Source organism: Pteropus vampyrus, unplaced genomic scaffold, assembly GCF_000151845.1.
Source record: "Pteropus vampyrus isolate Shadow unplaced genomic scaffold, Pvam_2.0 Scaffold129, whole genome shotgun sequence".
Classification (NCBI taxonomy): Eukaryota; Metazoa; Chordata; class Mammalia; order Chiroptera; family Pteropodidae; genus Pteropus; species Pteropus vampyrus.
In genome coordinates this window covers 1,039,892-1,059,801 of record NW_011888910.1, presented here as the reverse complement: position 1 = coordinate 1,059,801, position 19,910 = coordinate 1,039,892, and the positions used below count along the sequence as shown (strand labels likewise).

At 35.5% G+C, this 19,910-nt stretch overlaps 2 protein-coding genes across 7 annotated transcripts in view; one reads left to right on the top strand and one right to left on the bottom strand.

The window, feature by feature from the left end:
• CAGE1 (cancer antigen 1) overlaps window positions 1-5,731 on the bottom strand; it is a 51,561-nt gene extending 45,830 nt beyond the window's left edge. The window contains exons 1-3 of the mRNA XM_011367073.2: window positions 5,546-5,731; window positions 3,413-3,494; window positions 1,717-1,790 (exon numbers count right to left, since the gene is read on the bottom strand). Coding sequence (XP_011365375.1) covers window positions 1,717-1,790; window positions 3,413-3,494; window positions 5,546-5,653 — 264 coding nt within the window. The 5' untranslated portion in view covers window positions 5,654-5,731. The remainder of the gene's footprint in view (window positions 1-1,716; window positions 1,791-3,412; window positions 3,495-5,545) is intronic.
• A 4,567-nt stretch (window positions 5,732-10,298) lies between these two features.
• The window catches only part of RIOK1 (RIO kinase 1), a 24,950-nt gene continuing 15,338 nt past the window's right edge, over window positions 10,299-19,910 (top strand). For 2 of the 6 annotated variants that reach the window (XM_011367035.2, XM_023534638.1), the window contains exons 1-5: window positions 10,310-10,604; window positions 13,379-13,592; window positions 15,061-15,151; window positions 16,030-16,099; window positions 17,582-17,624. In XM_011367035.2, the coding sequence (XP_011365337.1) occupies window positions 10,534-10,604; window positions 13,379-13,592; window positions 15,061-15,151; window positions 16,030-16,099; window positions 17,582-17,624 (489 nt within the window). In that variant the 5' untranslated portion in view covers window positions 10,310-10,533. Of the gene's footprint in view, window positions 10,605-13,378; window positions 13,593-15,060; window positions 15,152-16,029; window positions 16,100-17,581; window positions 17,625-19,910 lie in introns of all 6 variants that reach the window. The other 4 variants (XM_011367036.2, XM_011367037.2, XM_023534639.1 and 1 more) reach the window with 4 other exon arrangements.

Genomic DNA, 19,910 nt, shown 5'->3' with positions numbered 1-19,910 from the left:
ATGGAAATAAGAATTAGCTGAGCATTAATGTATGTGTTAACAGTTATATTAACATTTATAAAATAAACTTTTGAACTTTTTATGAATTATATATAGTTCAACCTTTTGCACTGAGTGGATTTTAGCATGGCTTCGTGCTAGCCAACAAAACAACTTTTCACATGGGGAAAAGAAATTCTCAAGTGACTGTACAAAAGCTTGTTATATATCATTTTGGTCAAATACCATTACAACAAAGAACAAGATATCTTCACAATTCTTTCGTTGTACTATAATTTAAAAATGTTTTAATTCTAAAACGTTTCAAAAGAATACAAAAACACAGTGAATAGTATAATAGCAAATACACATAAACTTATTTAATCTCACAACAATCCCATGAGGTCAGTACTGTTATCCTTGTTTTAGAGAAGGAAACTGAGACATAAGAGATGTTAAATCACCTGTCTAAGGTCACAGAGCTGGTAAGATTTTAGAATACTACTTCTAAATAGTATGCTATATACGGTTTCTCAATAAGACAAATTACCCAGATTTAATACATTTTTAAAAATCAGAAGCAAATAAGGCAAAATAGAAAGAAATAGTGTTGCAAAATTAATGACTCCTCCCTTCTAACTTCCTTCCTTTCTCCTTCCACAGATGTAATCGCTGTTACTAAAGCCTGTATGTATTCATTCTTTCCATTCATATTATTCTACTTTTGGTACTCATGTGTACCCTAAATAATATATATCAAGTTCCCAGACTTTCTCATCCTGTGACACCTTAATGTCTCAGTAATTTTTTCACAGAACCCCTAGACCAAAAGAAGTACCTCACAGTTCCAATTATGAAGTAGTTAAGCTCAAACAACTTAACAAGTATTTGTCCTAACAACTTAATAGAAGTTTCAAAATACACAAAAATTGAAAGAAAAATGTAATATTTTATTTCATTCTTAAACAACCAAACTTACTACTTGAATATACTATTGAATCCCACATGTCTCAAACCTTGGAATCAAATTGAACAAGGCCAACCCTCGCTTCCTTTTCCACCTTGATTTTTGTGCAAACTTGCTTTTTATCATAGCATCCTACAAAAAAACAGCTTTGCAAATAAGGTGTTATAGAAAGGACTGTTACAGAAATAGTGAACTATCTCAAGGTAGTAGTTTCTGGGGTCCAACAGATGTCCAGTACCACTGTTTCTTTCAAATTTCAAAATATCTTGCAACACCCTGGACAAACTGAATACAATATTGTTCTCTGTTCTACAATTTTATGTAAATAGCATCATTATATATACATATATACATACTTATATATAATTTTATCTCCCTATTTGTTTAATATATATACAGAACATCTGAAAAACTGGAGTAGACTCAGAGAAAGGAGAAATATCAGTAACTTAAGACATGAAGAGACATCATCTCACTGGCAGAAAGTAGCAATGATTTGAAACGACTTCTGATGAGAGTGAAAGAAGAAAGTACCAAAGCAGAACTGCATTTGAACATTTAGAAGACAAAAATCATGACTATAGGAAAAATATGCAATTTTAACATAGACAATGGAGATATTGGAATTGTTAAAGATTTTTTTTTACCTTGGTTCAGTCATCAATTCAAATGGAAACTGTAGCCAAGAAATTAAGAGAAAGCTGACTTGAAGGGCAGCAATAAAAGAATTAGGAAAGATCACCAAAAGCAAAGATGTGTCATTAGGATACCAAGGCTGAGATCATCCACACCGTCATATTCCCAATTATTATGTACGAATGTGAAAGCTGGACAGTGAAGAAGGCTGATAGGAAAAAAATTCATTAATTTAATATATGGTGTTGGAGGAGATCTCTACAGATACCCTGGACCACCAGAAAGATGAACAAGTGGGTCTTAGAACAAATTAAGCCTGAAACATCACGAGGCAAAAATGACAAAATCGAAGCTGTCCCAGTCAGAGTGCATCATGAGAAGGCAGGGTTCTTTGGAAAAGACAATAATGTTGGGAAAAACAGAAGGCAGCAGAAGAGGAAGATCAAATATGAAATGGGTTGACTCCATAAAAGAAGCCGTAAGCATGAATCTAGAGGAGCTCAGCAGAGCTTTTGAGGACAGGACATTGTGGCATTACTCATTCATAGAGTTATCAGGAATTGGAGCTGACCCGACGGCACATAATAACAATACATATATCCATGTGTGATTATTTCACTTAAAATTTTGCTTTTCATACTTATCCATGTACATACATGTAGATCTAGTTCATTTTACTGAAGAATTATACTTTATTTCTTTTTTGTTGAACATTTGTTTCTAATTTTAAACAGCTATTAAAAACAACACTACAACGAACATCCTTATACACATTTCCTTGTACGCTAATTTAAGAATTTTTGTCTAGGCTTTGGGTACATATCTAGGAGTGGAATTGCTGGATTATAGAAAATATATATCCTCATCTTTACTAGATATTGTAAAATTACTCTCCAAAGTAGTTGAACCAATTTATACTTCTACCAATAACTTATATAAGAGTTCCTTCATTATACATCCCTCCAACACATCAAACTGATATGTATGAAATGGCATTGTGGATTTTTAATGTATATCCTTTTAGGTATTTAATGCTCTTACAGGTTTTCTTTTCTGTGATCTGCTTCCTAGATACTGTTATGGACTAAATTATGTCTCAAAATTCACATATTGAAAGCTTAACTCTCAGTACCTTAGAATGTGACTATATTAGGAAATAGGGCTTAAAGGAGGTAATTAAGGTTAGATGAGGTCATAAGGGTCAGGCCCTAATACAATATGACTGGTGTCCTTACAGGAAAAAAAGATACCAGGGAGACACAGAGAAAAGGCCATGTGAGGATACAAGATGGCAGCCATCTGTGAGGCCTCAGGAGAAACCAACTCTGCAGGCACCTTGATCTTGGACTTGCAACCTCTAGAACTATGAGAATATAAATTCAAATTGTTGAAGCCACCCAGTCTGTGGTATTTCTTTATGGCAGCTCTAGCAAACTAATACATATAGGTTGCCTGTTTTTCTATTGAGTTATATGTCTTTTTCTTATTGGAGTTCTTTACTATTTCTTTGTTAATTGCATATATTACATATATCTTAGATTGTGGCTTTTTTTTTTAACTTCGTTGATTATAATTTGGTCAGTTTTTTAAATTTTATTATAGTCAAATATGTTGATTATGTATTTCTTGTGTTACTCCCTGAGCCTCACTTTTCTCATCTTTAAAATGTAGATAAAAACAGCCTTTTTTACAAAAGGAAAAAAAAAGCCCTACTTCATGGGACTGTTTGTGGATTAAATGTGATAATGTATATAAAAAGCTTAGCACACTACCTGGCTATTATTATCACAGGGCATAAAAAAATATTAGTTTCTCTGTTTGTATACTCACCATCTAATGTATCATCTAGTGTGCTATAAATTTCTTCAGAAAGTTTAGATTCATTTTCCTTTTTTACATTCTTTATTTCGTTCTGTATTAATAATAAGGCATTAATATTAATACTTCAAACAAACATCATAAGCCTCTTCCAAAGGTGTAAGTACATTGCTATGCAATTTTTGTTAGTATTTTTTGTTGTACAGGTGGGATGTGCTTCCTAGTATCTTTCCCCACTGTATATTTAACCTCCCTTTTAGAAAAATCATGCTAATAAAGTTACAATATTAAATGAGAATTAAACAAGTATCTTGCTATTTTAACATTTTGGTTTTTTAATAAGTCAAATCATGTTCCTGTAAACGTAGCAGTATATGATAACCTATATATCTCTTACTGATAATTCTTTGATGTTTGTTAAATGTGGCCTATATGACATTAGAGCAATTGTCATTCAAGTTTTTTAACATTAAGATATATAAAACAGGGTTCTAGTAATGAGGTGAGATCTGATTCCAGTAAATAGAAATCTATAAAAATTCATGTAGGGTTTATTCTCAGTTACCTTAATGTTATCTAAGATGAAAGAGTTTATTAGTAAAGTAATATTATAAATAAGATAGTAAGGAAAATATTTTAAATGTTTAATGAAAACATTGGTTTAATCATGAATAGTATATTAAGTATGTGGACCTAAATGATGCTCTCAAAATTTCTTATTTCTTTTTAAAGTCAGCCGGTTGAAGACCTCCATTCAATATGCTTTTTATAGCATTGTTCCACTTATTGAATGTACCTGAAGTACAATAACTGAGTTATATTTTATAACAATCTATCTTTTAGACTTGTTGCTAATTCAGACCATTCATCCTGATTAGATTTTTCAAGTATCGAGAATAATATACTTGAAAAATAAAATAGCACTATTCACATGTATTGATGTTGTTTCTACAAACTTCTTGGAACTCCACTGCTCATTCAATTTCAGAGATCACTTCTAACTCTAGTCTTCTATGACATTACTGTTTTTAACCAAAATATGCCTTTTGTGCCTTTGGTCTATAAATTTTTTATAAAGAATAAAATGGTCAGCGAAATCCAAGAGGGAAGATCACCTTACATAAATGATTTAAGATATTCATTTTTTATAATTTAGTACATAGTATTTTTGGACACTGATCAACACCATAATACTATGACCAATTTTTTTCAAAATGAAAAGTTTTTTAAAATTATAAACGGAATCTTGAACATTGTTTAAAAAGAAAAGAAGGTATACTCAAAAGCTCACTACATAGTAAAAAGCAATGTGACCATTTTCCCATGTCAACAAATATATATCTATATTATCATATTTAAGGTTTATATATCCACTGTACATATATACAATAATTTAACTAGGCCCCTACTGATGAAAATTTAGGTTATTTCCAATGTTTAGTTATTATTGATAATTCTTCAGATATCTCACTTGAATAGTTTATAGAGGCAAAATTAAAAATAAAATGTACAGTTAAACTCTTGATTTCCTATCATTAAACAGCCCTTTAGAAAGGTTATGCTAATTTATGGGTTGAACCATATGGAACTGTCAATACTTGTCTGTTTTTGAACTACAAAAAGGTAATTTTATGTGGCAAAACCAAATGAATTCCTATTATTCCCCTACACTCTTGCCAATAATTGTCAACATTTAGAATAACATTCATGAAGATCCTGGGACATTAAAATTTCTTTTCTTTTGTGACAAATGGCACTAGAAATTTTCATGAAGATAGGAAATCCTTTACATGGCACTGTCAATGTCTTTATGAACAACATTTGAAACATCTGCATGCTGACATAATGGAAGATACTCCAGACTAGATTTCAGGCTCCTTGGGTTCTTGTCCTGCCTCAGTGACTAAGTTGTTGTGGCATCGTCCCCTACCTATACTTATGGAACTTCATGAAGAGGCTAAAAAAGATGTTTTAACATTCTATTTGTAAAATTCTACCTTTCTTGTATACTAGTGGAACTGAGAAAACCAGACCCTGTATTCCCCTATTCTATGCCCCGACTGTAGATTCTATTATTCCTCATATGGAAGACAATGTAAATGCTAAGTACATCTGTACCTCCCAGAACTTTTAAGCAATGCACACCTGAGACAAGTCTGAAGCAGCAGTGTTGGTTTCCATGTAGAAGGGAGAATTTGAGTGAGTTAAGTCTTGAGAAAAACTGCTAAAATTCATGGCATCTGCTTTTGACATACTTTCTAATTTTTCATGAGAACCATCCACTTCAAAATGTACAGGATCTGCAGGTGATCACCAAACTTTTTGATGGTCCTTGTTCCTATTTGTTGAATGTTGAAGGCCTCTTTAAAAAAAAACATAATTTTAATGTCTATTAGTATGTGCAAACAAAAAATGTTCCTTCATCCCTTGTTAAGGGAGCAGAAAAGTTCACTGTCCTAAATTTTAAAATGTCATTTGTCAAGTTATTGGAAAAATAAAAAAATTTAGTCTGAGTACACCATGGTAACTTTGTATGGTAATATGAACTTAGAAAAGAGCAAATCAATATGTATGGCTACTAGTCAATAATTACCTAAAAGATGTGAATATCCAGAAGGTGAAGGGATCTCTAAGTTATTTAATCAAAAGATATTCACCAAATATTATCAGAGATTAAGTTCCACCAAACACTGTATTTCTATTTACTTGACACCTGCTATTCGAATTTCTCAGATGCAACATTGTAAACCTACCTTCCCTCACTTCCCTATGCCACACTTATCCTCTATGGCACTTGGGTTTGAAAACTTGGCATCCTTCTACCTCATTATCCATGGGCTATTCAGTTACCAAGTTCTGTTCATTTCTCCTTTAAAAACGTTTTTCATAACTCATGCTTTCTTTCCATCTCTTATGTCATCGCACTGGTCCATATTCTCCTGACTCCTCAGGTCTGTCAGGGGATGGGAGTGGAGACAATGTCCAATCACACTGACTTCAAATTCTGCTTGAGTTTCTAGGTCTTCCATATCCACCTTAACTACCCAGTAGTACTCCCTCTGCTTTAGTGAGATCAGGCTCACTTCTCTGCAAATAGATTATGCTCCTTACCACTTCTACAGTCTGCCCTGTCAAGTGCTTCTCTCCTAAAACCTTCCTATCTACCTGTTCATCTATTTTTTAAACTCCCACAAGGTCTTTACATCTCATAATTCAGCACCTATTTGTTCTGTTTTAGTATTAACCATTGTTTCAAGGGTGTCACTGTTTGTATTTACAGATTATACATACTTCAAGAAGTCCACTTATGGTTTTTCAATATTCCCTACAGCAAATGGAGCAGTGTCCAGAGTAAAAGTTAACTTATTAAATCCTGCATTCTCCATTATTTCTATTAAACCTTCTCAATCTATAGTCACTACTCATTTGCCTGGATTATTTTATTCTATTATCAAATTAGTAAATAATTTATTGAGGATTAATTTTTTCCAACATGTCATCCTTTGGTAAAGTATAAAAAAAGCCACTGGGCGAAGCAGGCTGGTTAGCATTGGTGAATGGCTCAACTTTATGCTTATCTTTTTCTTCTTTTCCAACACAGAAATGCTGCCTGGGCTGTGGTGAAGGGGATCTGAAAAAAATCCTTGCTGTTTTCCAAATGCAAAAAACACAAGGGCCTTAGTTCTTAAATTTTTGTGAACCCAGACCTTACATTTACATTTTTACAACTTTGTTCGTGTGACACGGTCTGCCAATTTACTTTTTTTTTTTTTAAGTTAGGTTTACTTCTTCCATCCTTCTGTCCTTACCAGATTTACGTTAGACTTTTAAAATATTTATTCAAATGTTTCGATAGCTATTCCAGAGACACCGTAAAGCTATTTTAAGATAGATGTTAGGAGCGCCACTGGAGTTTTTGGCCCAAACTCTTAAGTTTTGTTTCTAAATGATTTTCAGTCGTATGACAAACTTTAACTTTCTAAAAGCACTTAACTCATTTTCACCTCGAAACAGTGCACCAAACTCTTTAATTCACAAAAGCGTGCTTAGTTCCAGGGTCCATGCAGTTTCTTGGATCCACAATAAGGATTTCATGCTTCTTCACCCTGCACTGAGTTTTATGGGAGGGAGAACACTTTTCAGCCTTTCCCACGGACTAAAAACTCGCAGTTGAGATACAGGCGCGCTGGAACATCCCTGTGTGACGTCCGCCCACTCCAGCCAATCTCGGCGGGGAACAGCGCCAGGTTCCCACGACCTCAGCGCGGACGCGGCCTAGGTGAGGGGCGCTTCGCAGTTGGGAGGTTATGTGGCTGTGAGCCCCCAGTTCGAACAACCTGTGGGTTGTCTGGCGCGTCCTTCTGCAGTAGGAAACACAAAGCCAAACTAAAAGCTCCGGGTGGAACTGCCGGTACAGGGTCAGCCGGTTAGGAAACTCGAGTTGACACTCCCACCGGGCCCTCTCAACCGCTAAGCGCAAGCTCTACGCTTTCAGTCTTTCAAGCAATGCACACCTGAGACAAGTCTGAAGCAGCAGTGTTGGTTTCCATGTAGAAGGGAGAATTTGAGTGAGTTAAGTCTTGAGAAAAACTGCTAAAATTCATGGCATCTGCTTTTGACATACTTTCTAATTTTTCATGAGAACCATCCACTTCAAAATGTACAGGATCTGCAGGTGATCACCAAACTTTTTGATGGTCCTTGTTCCTATTTGTTGAATGTTGAAGGCCTCTTTAAAAAAACATAATTTTAATGTCTATTAGTATATGCAAACAAAAAATGTTCCTTCATCCCTTGTTAAGGGAGCAGAAAAGTTCACTGTCCTAAATTTTAAAATGTCATTTGTCAAGTTATTGGAAAAATAAAAAAATTTAGTCTGAGTACACCATGGTAACTTTGTATGGTAATATGAACTTAGAAAAGAGCAAATCAATATGTATGGCTACTAGTCAATAATTACCTAAAAGATGTGAATATCCAGAAGGTGAAGGGATCTCTAAGTTATTTAATCAAAAGATATTCACCAAATATTATCAGAGATTAAGTTCCACCAAACACTGTATTTCTATTTACTTGACACCTGCTATTCGAATTTCTCAGATGCAACATTGTAAACCTACCTTCCCTCACTTCCCTATGCCACACTTATCCTCTATGGCACTTGGGTTTGAAAACTTGGCATCCTTCTACCTCATTATCCATGGGCTATTCAGTTACCAAGTTCTGTTCATTTCTCCTTTAAAAACGTTTTTCATAACTCATGCTTTCTTTCCATCTCTTATGTCATCGCACTGGTCCATATTCTCCTGACTCCTCAGGTCTGTCAGGGGATGGGAGTGGAGACAATGTCCAATCACACTGACTTCAAATTCTGCTTGAGTTTCTAGGTCTTCCATATCCACCTTAACTACCCAGTAGTACTCCCTCTGCTTTAGTGAGATCAGGCTCACTTCTCTGCAAATAGATTATGCTCCTTACCACTTCTACAGTCTGCCCTGTCAAGTGCTTCTCTCCTAAAACCTTCCTATCTACCTGTTCATCTATTTTTTAAACTCCCACAAGGTCTTTACATCTCATAATTCAGCACCTATTTGTTCTGTTTTAGTATTAACCATTGTTTCAAGGGTGTCACTGTTTGTATTTACAGATTATACATACTTCAAGAAGTCCACTTATGGTTTTTCAATATTCCCTACAGCAAATGGAGCAGTGTCCAGAGTAAAAGTTAACTTATTAAATCCTGCATTCTCCATTATTTCTATTAAACCTTCTCAATCTATAGTCACTACTCATTTGCCTGGATTATTTTATTCTATTATCAAATTAGTAAATAATTTATTGAGGATTAATTTTTTCCAACATGTCATCCTTTGGTAAAGTATAAAAAAAGCCACTGGGCGAAGCAGGCTGGTTAGCATTGGTGAATGGCTCAACTTTATGCTTATCTTTTTCTTCTTTTCCAACACAGAAATGCTGCCTGGGCTGTGGTGAAGGGGATCTGAAAAAAATCCTTGCTGTTTTCCAAATGCAAAAAACACAAGGGCCTTAGTTCTTAAATTTTTGTGAACCCAGACCTTACATTTACATTTTTACAACTTTGTTCGTGTGACACGGTCTGCCAATTTACTTTTTTTTTTTTTAAGTTAGGTTTACTTCTTCCATCCTTCTGTCCTTACCAGATTTACGTTAGACTTTTAAAATATTTATTCAAATGTTTCGATAGCTATTCCAGAGACACCGTAAAGCTATTTTAAGATAGATGTTAGGGGCGCCACTGGAGTTTTTGGCCCAAACTCTGAAGTTTTGTTTCTAAATGATTTTCAGTCGTATGACAAACTTTAACTTTCTAAAAGCACTTAACTCATTTTCACCTCGAAACAGTGCACCAAACTCTTTAATTCACAAAAGCGTGCTTAGTTCCAGGGTCCATGCAGTTTCTTGGATCCACAATAAGGATTTCATGCTTCTTCACCCTGCACTGAGTTTTATGGGAGGGAGAACACTTTTCAGCCTTTCCCACGGACTAAAAACTCGCAGTTGAGATACAGGCGCGCTGGAACATCCCTGTGTGACGTCCGCCCACTCCAGCCAATCTCGGCGGGGAACAGCGCCAGGTTCCCACGACCTCAGCGCGGACGCGGCCTAGGTGAGGGGCGCTTCGCAGTTGGGAGGTTATGTGGCTGTGAGCCCCCAGTTCGAACAACCTGTGGGTTGTCTGGCGCGTCCTTCTGCAGTAGGATACACAAAGCCAAACTAAAAGCTCCGGGTGGAACTGCCGGTACAGGGTCAGCCGGTTAGGAAACTCGAGTTGACACTCCCACCGGCCCCTCTCAACCGCTAAGCGCAAGCTCTACGCTTTCAGTCCCGCGCGGGGGAGGAACTTCCGGTATGACAAGGTTTCCGGGAGGGGTGGGGTTTCCGCTCAAGCGCGGTTCAGAGTGCCACGGCCTTAGGTCCTACTGCTCAAAGCACGTGGCGCGCGCTTTCGGCAAGAGGAGTTCTGAGCGATTTGCTAGGCGGGCATCCGCGGAGAAGCCGTTAGGTAGGCCGCAGGTGGAACCGTCTCTGTGAGATTCCAGTCACTGCTCGGGGCAGGTGGCCTCCGGTGGCGCAGAAGATCTGCGCGCTCCATCATGGACTACCGGCGGCGGCTGATGAGTCGGATAGTCCCCGGGCAGTTCGACGACGCGGATTCCTCCGACAGGTAGACGGTGGTTGAATACGACTCCTTTGGGATTTTGCTCTTTCCTTCGCCGCCGGTCCCTTGGAGACTTAACACTCTTTTCATAGTTTAGAGGGAGACTTGGTATTTCATAACTCTGGGGCTCTTCACAGCCTTTCGCATCGTTCTCTGTCCCAGCGGTGACTTTCGTTCCAGTTTACGGTAGTGTTAATGAAAGCCCGTTTGTCAAGAGTCCAGGGTTCCCAGGTTGGTTAGCATCTCTGAGAGGCAGTGGGGAAAGCGATTAGTAAACAGATTGTTGCGTTTTAACTACATTCGGTGTTCAAAAAATGTGCGAGCACCTACTATGTGCCAGGTTCTGTCTATAGTGATGAACAACACAAACTAAATCCCTGTTATCATTGAATTTTACCTTCTTGGGAGGCAGGGCAGGCAGATAAGTACATAGAGATATTTAAAAACTAAAATGCAGATGATACGTACTATGCAAATAATTAACATCAGTTAATAGACTAAATTATAATTTGGTCAGGGAGGGATTAAGTCCAGATCTGAACAAGAATGAGTTAACCACCTCAGGAAGAGCAGAGAACAGCCGGTTCAGGAACAGGGCACAGCGAGTGCAAAGTCCTAATGGTGGGCTACGTCTTGGCTGTGAAAGGAAGATCTAGAGGTCATTGTGCCTAGAGCACAGCTGAGTACTTGAGAGGATTAGAAAGTAACAAACAATATAGAAATGAGATGGAGCCAAATCTTGTAGAGCCTTATGAGTGATGGTAGGGAGTTGAGATATTATTCTAGGACTTATAGAAAGCCATAGGGATTTTAGCAGGGGAGTGAAATCATCAGATTTATAACTTAAAGGAATTGTTCTGCTATGAGGAGGATGGTTTTAGAGAGCAAGGTTGAAAACAGTTCAAAAGTAATAAAGTAATTCAGTTCAAAGATGATGGGAATTGAAGATAGGGTCATAGGGATATGTTTTTGAGGTAAAAGTGATTGAATGTGGGGTATGAGGCCAAAAGAATAAAGAATAACTTTTACTTAAAAGCAAATAGAACAATTATTTTGGAATTCCAAGAAAATAGTTTTTACTTTATGTTTACAGTAAGGTTTCAATACATGTAAATTTTATTAATCCATTGGAGATCTTTTTGTAAATAATTTTATTGATTGCTTTCTGTGTCAGATCTAGTGTTAGTTGGTAGGGATACATTAGTAAATACCACTCTGACATAGAGCTTGCACTCTAGCTGGGGAAACATATTAAATAATTAGATAAATGGTTTGTATTAGAATTGGATAAGTAGTACAAAGGAGAAATGGGTGAAGAGTTGAGAAGACTTCCCTGAGCAGGTGATAGTAAGCCAATACTAGAAGGACAAGTAGGATTTAGCCACAGAATTGAGAAGTGCTTTCCAGATTTGTTTCCAGATGAGCATACAGATGGATTTAGAGAAGAAGTTAAGGAGAAAGAAGAAACACAGCCATTGTGGCTGGTGAATAGTTAATGAGCGTGTACTGGTTTACCATCTATCAGTGGATATTATAAAGATAAACCAATGGATTTAGCCCCCACACCCATCCCCCTGAGGACTTTGGGCAATTTCTGAAGACGTTTTGTTTGTCACAACTGGGGATAGTGGTGCACTAGTAGCATCTGGTAGATAGAGGCCAAAGATACTGCTAAAAATCCTACAAAGTACAGGAAAACCTCTCACAACAAAGAATTGTCCAGCCAGGATTGAGAAGCCCTGGTACAATTGAAGGTACAACTTTTACATGCCACTCTAGGTTATTGATAAGTGAAGGATCACTTTTTAGATTATGCTTATGAAATCCTCGTTAATAGCAGGTGCTTAATGATTATTCTCTTCCCACCCATATCCATAGAGATTTGGAACCCTGTAAGCCATGGCTAATTAATAAGTCAGGATTGATCATCTGAATCAACATAAACTCATATCTGACTTTTTAAGCTGGTAGTGCATATTATCAATTGTTTTATATGGTTTTTGTCCTTGTTCTCTACATGAGAGGTCAAACTGGTAGTACCTCTGTTGAATCTGACCTGCAGACATGTTTTGTTTGGTATGCACAGTGTTTTGTTAAAATTGATTGTGCCAAGTAAGTAGGAGATTTCACACGACAATCCAGATTTCTGGCTTCTCTTAAAAAACCAAGAAGATATGGTAACACTGTCTGAATTCTCACATGGCAAAAACAGATTCTATTAGTTGTGATCTCTATTCTGGGCCTGTTCTCTGGGTTTGATAATCCCCACGTCTGTTTAATTATACCCAGCCTACTTCTCTCATTTGTGGTGCTTGTATTCACCATTCCTTCCCTTCACGAACAAGGATGATTTGATTTCTTTGTGTGTCGCAAATCTTAAATACAGCAACTTTCGTTGTAAAGTGGTATTGAGTTCAAGATAAGGCTGCTTTAGACTTGTTCTTAAGTTTTGTCAGAAAGCTTTTTTCCCTTCTTGATGAAGCTCTGTGAATGAGTTTCCTAGAGTCAGGTCTAGTGTACTAATCAGAGTGAGCTTATTCAGTAAAGAAGATAACAATATAAATTATAAGGCAGAAGTGAATTTAACACCTGTTGTACTCCTTTAGTAGGACCTGGAAAATAAGCAAAGAACTGGAACCAAACTCTGAAAAACAGGAGAACTTGGTATTAAGATTGAGTTTCTTGGGAGACATGCTGTAAGGGAACCTTTTAGATTTATTGGCATAGGTTTAGTCTATTATAGAGTATGTATAAACATGCTAAAACATTGTTATTTTTAGTGAAAACGTTGACTTGAAGACAATCAAAGAGGAAGATGGAATTCTCTTTGAAGACCTTCGAAAGAATATAAATGAGAAGATGAGTGAAGGTGAGGTAGAAAATGAGGAGGAGGAGGAGGAGGAGGAAGATTATGATGACGATGATTGGGACTGGGATGATGGAGTTGGAAAACTCACCAAGGGTTATAACTCAAATGGAAGGAGTAATCCACAGGTATTTTATGAATGATTATATATACCTTTATGTTATTTATTATGTCTTCTTTTTTTAAAAGATTTTTTGTGATTCTGGAATTGAGTAACTAATTTTCTTCAGGTTGTAATCATAATCATTAAATTTTAAAAGTTATTAAAATTGTCCTAAGATAATGAGCTTAAAAATCTTCATGGGAAAGGACAAGAATAGGCAGTTTTCTGCAAATGGTTAAGAAACATGGAGAGAAAGTTCAACTTCATTAGTAATTAAAGAAATGCAAATTAAATATGTAGACATGCCATTTTTTTACCTGTGAAACTGACATAGACACAAAATATGTAATTGATGGTCCAGCAAATGGGTACAATTATTTGGAGGATAAACTGGTATTTAATAAAAGCTTCAAAATAATACTTCGACTCAGCAATAATTCTAGGAGTGTACCAAGACTTGTTACACGAATGATCCTCCATTTTTGTTTCTAGTAAAGGAATGTTGTAAACAACCTTGATTAAATGTATTATGGGGTTGGTTCACACAATAGGATATTATTGCAGCCATAAAATATGTTACAATGGAAGACTATATTAATGACATAGAGATATGTTTATAATCTACTATTTTCTACCATGTGCAAAACACAAGTTACCAAGCCATGTAGAGCCTGCTTCTCAAACTGGAACTACCAAGTGTTAGGTGTTTGCAGAAACATAGGATTAACATGGTACATCTTACTGGAACATAAAGGTTTCTGAAAAAATATGGAGGGAAGAAAAATAAAAAATATTTCTTTGAAAATTAAAACAGCTGTATTGTGGACTAAAATGCATACATTTGAAAAACAACCGAAGAAATTTTATACTTGTCTTATTTTGGAAACACCTCTGTTGATTGGTGAAACACAGAGCAATTTCAATGTAGAGCGTCATTTCTTTTAATAAAGCTAGGGAAAAAAGTATATGTGCTTAAATGTTAACTGTTATCTTTGAGTGCTGGGATTGGAGGTAACTAAAATTTGCCCATGTTTTCTATTGTGAACATGTATTATTTTGATTTAAAATATATTTTAAAAGTTACATTTAATTGAAAAATTTAACAGTTTTATGCAAACAAGAAACAACTCAGCCTCCAAATTCCAGGTTTAGATGGCAAGATAGAATCAGTAAATCTATAAACCAGTCAAATTAGAAAAATGCATTAAATCTTAATTTATTATAATGAAAAATATGTTGCAAAGACGTTTAAAAAAAAAACAAAAACCAGAATTTGCAGACTCTATTTTAGCCAGTAACTTTAACCTTGTATTTCAAATGACTTTTTAAAAAATTTATTGAGCAAATTTGATTGATTCTTGCTTTTACTTAGGGTACTCCTCTATGTCTCATTTAATAGTTAACTATGAACCAAAGAAAAAAGCATGTGATGCTGAACCTTAGGTTTGTATGTATAACTAGTGCTTCATGTTCTGGAAACTCATTTCTTCTAGGCAAATCGACAGCCTTCCAACTGTAATTCAGTCAAAATGTCTACTCCAGCAGACAAGGTCTTACGGAAATTTGAGAATAAAATTAATCTAGGTGAGTTTGTAAAACACATTTTCTGACGGGGCTAAGAAAAAATTCTTCAAAAACCATGAAATGTTATAAAATTTTATTAGATCAAGAAATGAGTATATTCATTGTTACTGAAAGAATAATGCTCAGAGAAAATAAAAACAGTAATTTAAAAACATCGCTTCAAGGGAAAGACTTTAACTTACGCTTTTTTAGTTTTGTTTTTATGCTTGTTGTACAAATATGAATTTAGATACCAATTCAAGTTATTGTCTGTTTTGTTAGATTTTGTAGTAAGATTATCTCATAGTAGGATGTTGAAAATAATAGAATAGTGAATATAATTATATTTTGTTTACTAGAGACTTTTCATGTAGACATTAATCATTTAGTGAGCTGCTGGATGCAAGGAATCATAATATTGATTTGAGCTATCACCTCTTGAAAAATGCAAAGTCATCTTCTCTTGTAGACATTGACTTGTTATAAACCTAGCACAGCATCTTATATCCTATTATCACCTATCATGGACCTTTAATTTGAAATGATATGGAAGTTTTTCGAATTAAACAGAATTCAGGCAGTTATATTATCTACATTAGTCATACTAAATAGTAAGTATCTGAAATTCAATGTATGAAGGTATAGTATTTTTGAAGGGTTTCTGGATCTAGATTTCTATAGCTCAAAAATTATAGTGATGAAAGTGACACTTATTCTTAAGGAAACACAACTTATTGCTTACCTTTAAAAACATTAAACATTTTTTTCATTACTAAAATATATTCTATGTAATGTTTAGAAAATAGAGAAGGAAGAGAGGAGATGTATTCTTTTTCAGAAAGACTTAATGTCTTTCTCTCTTACATATTGATTACATTGTGGGTTTTTTCTATTTTTAGATAAGCTAAACGTTACTGATTCTGTCATAAATAAAGTCACCGAAAAGTCTAGACAGAAAGAAGCAGATATGTAAGTAATATTTTATCTATAAAACATGGCAGATAGTGACTGATTGTATATACATTTAGCATCTTGGTCATAATTCTTTTGCAGAGGACGGTTCGTTGTTTTGTATATTGAACCTTTTCGTTGAATATTGAACCTTTTTTTTATTTTTATTTTTAGCTTAAATGGGGATATTCTATGCCTTTGTAAGTTGAAAATATTAAATGAGCGTTAAGGAATAGATGGTAAAACTGTAATCTTGTGAAATTTACAAATGTGCTCTCAGGAGGATAACAGTGTTTGTAAATTTCTGTTTAAATGTCTAAACTTAGGACTTGGTTCCATAGTGTAGTGGTTAACACATCTGCATTACATGCAGAAAGTCCTGGGTTCGTGCCTCAGTGGAGCCACGGTCCATGATCTACGGCCATGCCGCCCTGAACATCTGATCTCGGAAACTAAGCAGGGTCAGGCCTGGTTAGTACTTGGATGGGAGACCACCTAGGAGGATGAGGTGTTGTAGGCATAAATAATAATAAAAATAAATGTCTAAACTTAAAAGGTTAAAATCTTAGAGCATAAAAATGCTCCTTTTTAGAATCTATTAAGAATTGTCCTCTTCCATGTTATATTTTTTAAAATTTAAGAGAAGATTTAAAACTAAATAGCAATATGACTGAAAACAGTTTCCATTTATATTTCTATTCTCAACACCAGTTTTTTAAGATCTGGCTAATTTCTATATGTTAATAACTCTAAGGCATTTTAGTCATACAATTAGCAGTGTTAGAACTGAACTTAAAAATCAATTTTCTTCTGAGTAGAAAACAATTTTCTTCTGGTTTAATGCTATGCCCAAGCGATAATAGCTTTTTGAGAAGTGCCATAGTCATTTGTTATTTCATTGAAGTGTCTGAATCTTTGCTTTTGAATCTTTACTAGTTTAGGTTAGTGTGCTAATCAAGTCACTTAGTAGTGTGAGTAGAAGCTAATCAGAGTCTGCATTTTAATAGTCTGCCATGATGAAGTAACTGCTTGAGCTAAAATCGACCTGAGAGGCTGCATTTTAATACAGAACTCAGTCACTCTCTTGAAATGATGTCTTGTGTCTTTGTAGAAAAGGACTCTATAAAGAGAAAGCCTTATACATGACTTTAATTGTGTACTAATGCAATTATTAATGATTTGAAGGACAGTATAGGCTCAATGTTTTCTTTTTACCAGCATAGTTCACTTTATCCCATCTGTACTTTTAATCCTTCTAAAATGTGGATAGATTTTTTTTTCTTGCTGCCCATATGTTCTTTTTGCCCTAGAGAATTGAATTGCTTATTAAAGGGAAATTAAAGTTTTGCTGATTGACGAAACTACATTGAGATCATGAAATCTATTATTAAAGAAACTACCAGCTTAGGAATTTAATAGAACTATATATATTAGAAACTTATATTTTGGCTTCTCTGACTGAATTTTGAATGTCACCTATACTTTTTTGTTTTTGGTTAGGTATCGCATCAAAGATAAGGCAGACAGAGCAACTGTAGAACAGGTACAATTTTATTATTATTTTATATTAGCTTCAGGTATACAGTACAATGGTTAGACATTTATATAATTTATGAAGTGATTCCTCTGATTACTCTAGCACTCATCTAGCACTACACATAGCCATTGCAATAATATTGACCATATTCCCTATGCTGTACTCTATATCCTTGTGACTTTTTTGTAACTACTAATTTGTACTTCTTTATCCCTTCACCTTTTTCACCCAGCCTCTCAACCTCCCTACTCTCTGGCAATCACCACATTGTTCTCTGTATCTGTGAGTTGAACAGTACAATTTAAATGGGTTACAAGTTCTTGTTTAAAAGTAGCATTTCTTTTCTCTTTGAATTGTAGTTTGTTTTCATCTTTCTTGCTTAATGCTAATGTTGCCTGAAATTACTCCTATATAAAATTACTCCTTATCTACATTTAGATAAGTAGTATAGAGAGCTACATTTTGCTTTATTTATAATAGGACTATTAATAGACAAATTAAAGTCATGCTGCCCTCCGTGGCCCTGTGAAGCTACCATGCAATGCTTTCATCTTCAAGGGTGAAGCAGAACTGACTATAGGACCAGGAATCTTCCATCTTAAATAAAGTCTGCAGGAAATTTGTGATCTTTCCTGGAAGATCGGTCAGATATCTGCCACAAAGCAGGGTGGTAGTTTGTGTGTGAGAGAGAGAGACAGATAATGCTTTAAAATTTTCAATTAGCATTCCCTTTCTTGGTTTAGAAATTATGCTTGTTTGACTCTTTCTATTCAACAATGCGGAAAAATCTGCCCCTAGTTTTCCCACACGTAGAGGGTTGTGATTGCATGTTAACATTAACCCAGATCTGTGATGTGAAGGAAGTGATTCAAAGGGTCAGAACATTGCTTTTGCCACCTACATCCTTCTCCCCACAGGCATACACATGTACGAACACATTTTGGACTAGTAGCCTTTTCGATCTACAGATCCTTAATTTAAGACACAAGCACCCCTTCTATTGGTTACCTCAATTCCCAAGGGAGTAACACCCAACATCAGCTCTAGAATCATTTGCGCATTTAAAGAATTTCACATTTAGGCAGGTCTGGGATTTGTGTCTTCATTGTCCTATAATTTATTTATTTTGTGTTATTTTTTTTTGTGTGTGTGTGATTGTAAACAAAATGTGGCTTTAATTTTCAAAAACCATCAAATAACTAGGCAGCAAATCCTTTTTCTTTTTTGAAATTAATTTTGAATGAGAGTATATATATTGAGTCTTAAGCTGTCTTTATAAAATATATTTGTAAATTTATTCTCTTTTCATATTTCTCTTTCCCTAATTTGTTTTTAAGCCATGTTGGTATTTTGCTCCTTTCTATGTCCCTATCTTGGCTACCTACCAGTTTTGCAGAAGCACAGGTCTCTACCTAGAGTCCTAGGCTCAACCAGCTTACAGCCCTGCTATTTACCTGTGTAGTAAAGGCAGAATGGCAGTTATTGCCTATGCACTCCCTTTCCTTTCATTCTCCTTCAGTTGCAATGGTTGTAGTTTGGGTTTTAGTTCTGCAGTCTTTTTTTTTTTTTTTTTTAATTTATTTTTTTTATGGTGACGGTTAATGAAATCCAATAAGTTTCACTTTTGGAAACTTGAACAGTAAGGCATATATATATTTACACTGTGTGTTCACGTCCCATAGTTAAATTTCTTTCTGTCACCACATATTTGACCCTTTTTACCCCGTCTACCTTCCCCCTCCCCTCTGGTAACCACTAGTCTATTGTCCATGTCCATGAGGTCTCTGTTTGTCCTGTTCATTTGTTGCTTATAGGTTTATATCCCACATGTAAGTGATATCAGGTGATTTTTAACTTTTTCTGTCTGGCTTATTTCGCTTAGCATGATTATCTCGTGATCCATCCATGTTGTCGCAAATGGCAGTATTTCATCTCTTCTTATGGCTGAGTAATATTCCATTGTATATATGTACTACAGCTTCTTTATCCAGTCATCTATTGTAGGACACTTCGGTAGTCCTGCAGTCTTTTAAGTTCGTTTGTTTCTAATTAACCTTAGGTTTCTGGTATGACAGCCACCTCATTGAAGGATAGATCCTAGAATATAATTAGGTTTGGCCACTTGACATTGGCTCACTCCATGGAGCAAGAGGGGCTGCCTGAGCCATGAGGAGCTACCGTGGGTATCCCTTGAAATTGCATGTAGACACTGTTAGGTTCGCCGAAGGAGGAATGCACAGGCTGAAGGCGTTAAGCCAGATTTATTGTAGCAGTGTGACAGCCTGGCTGAGC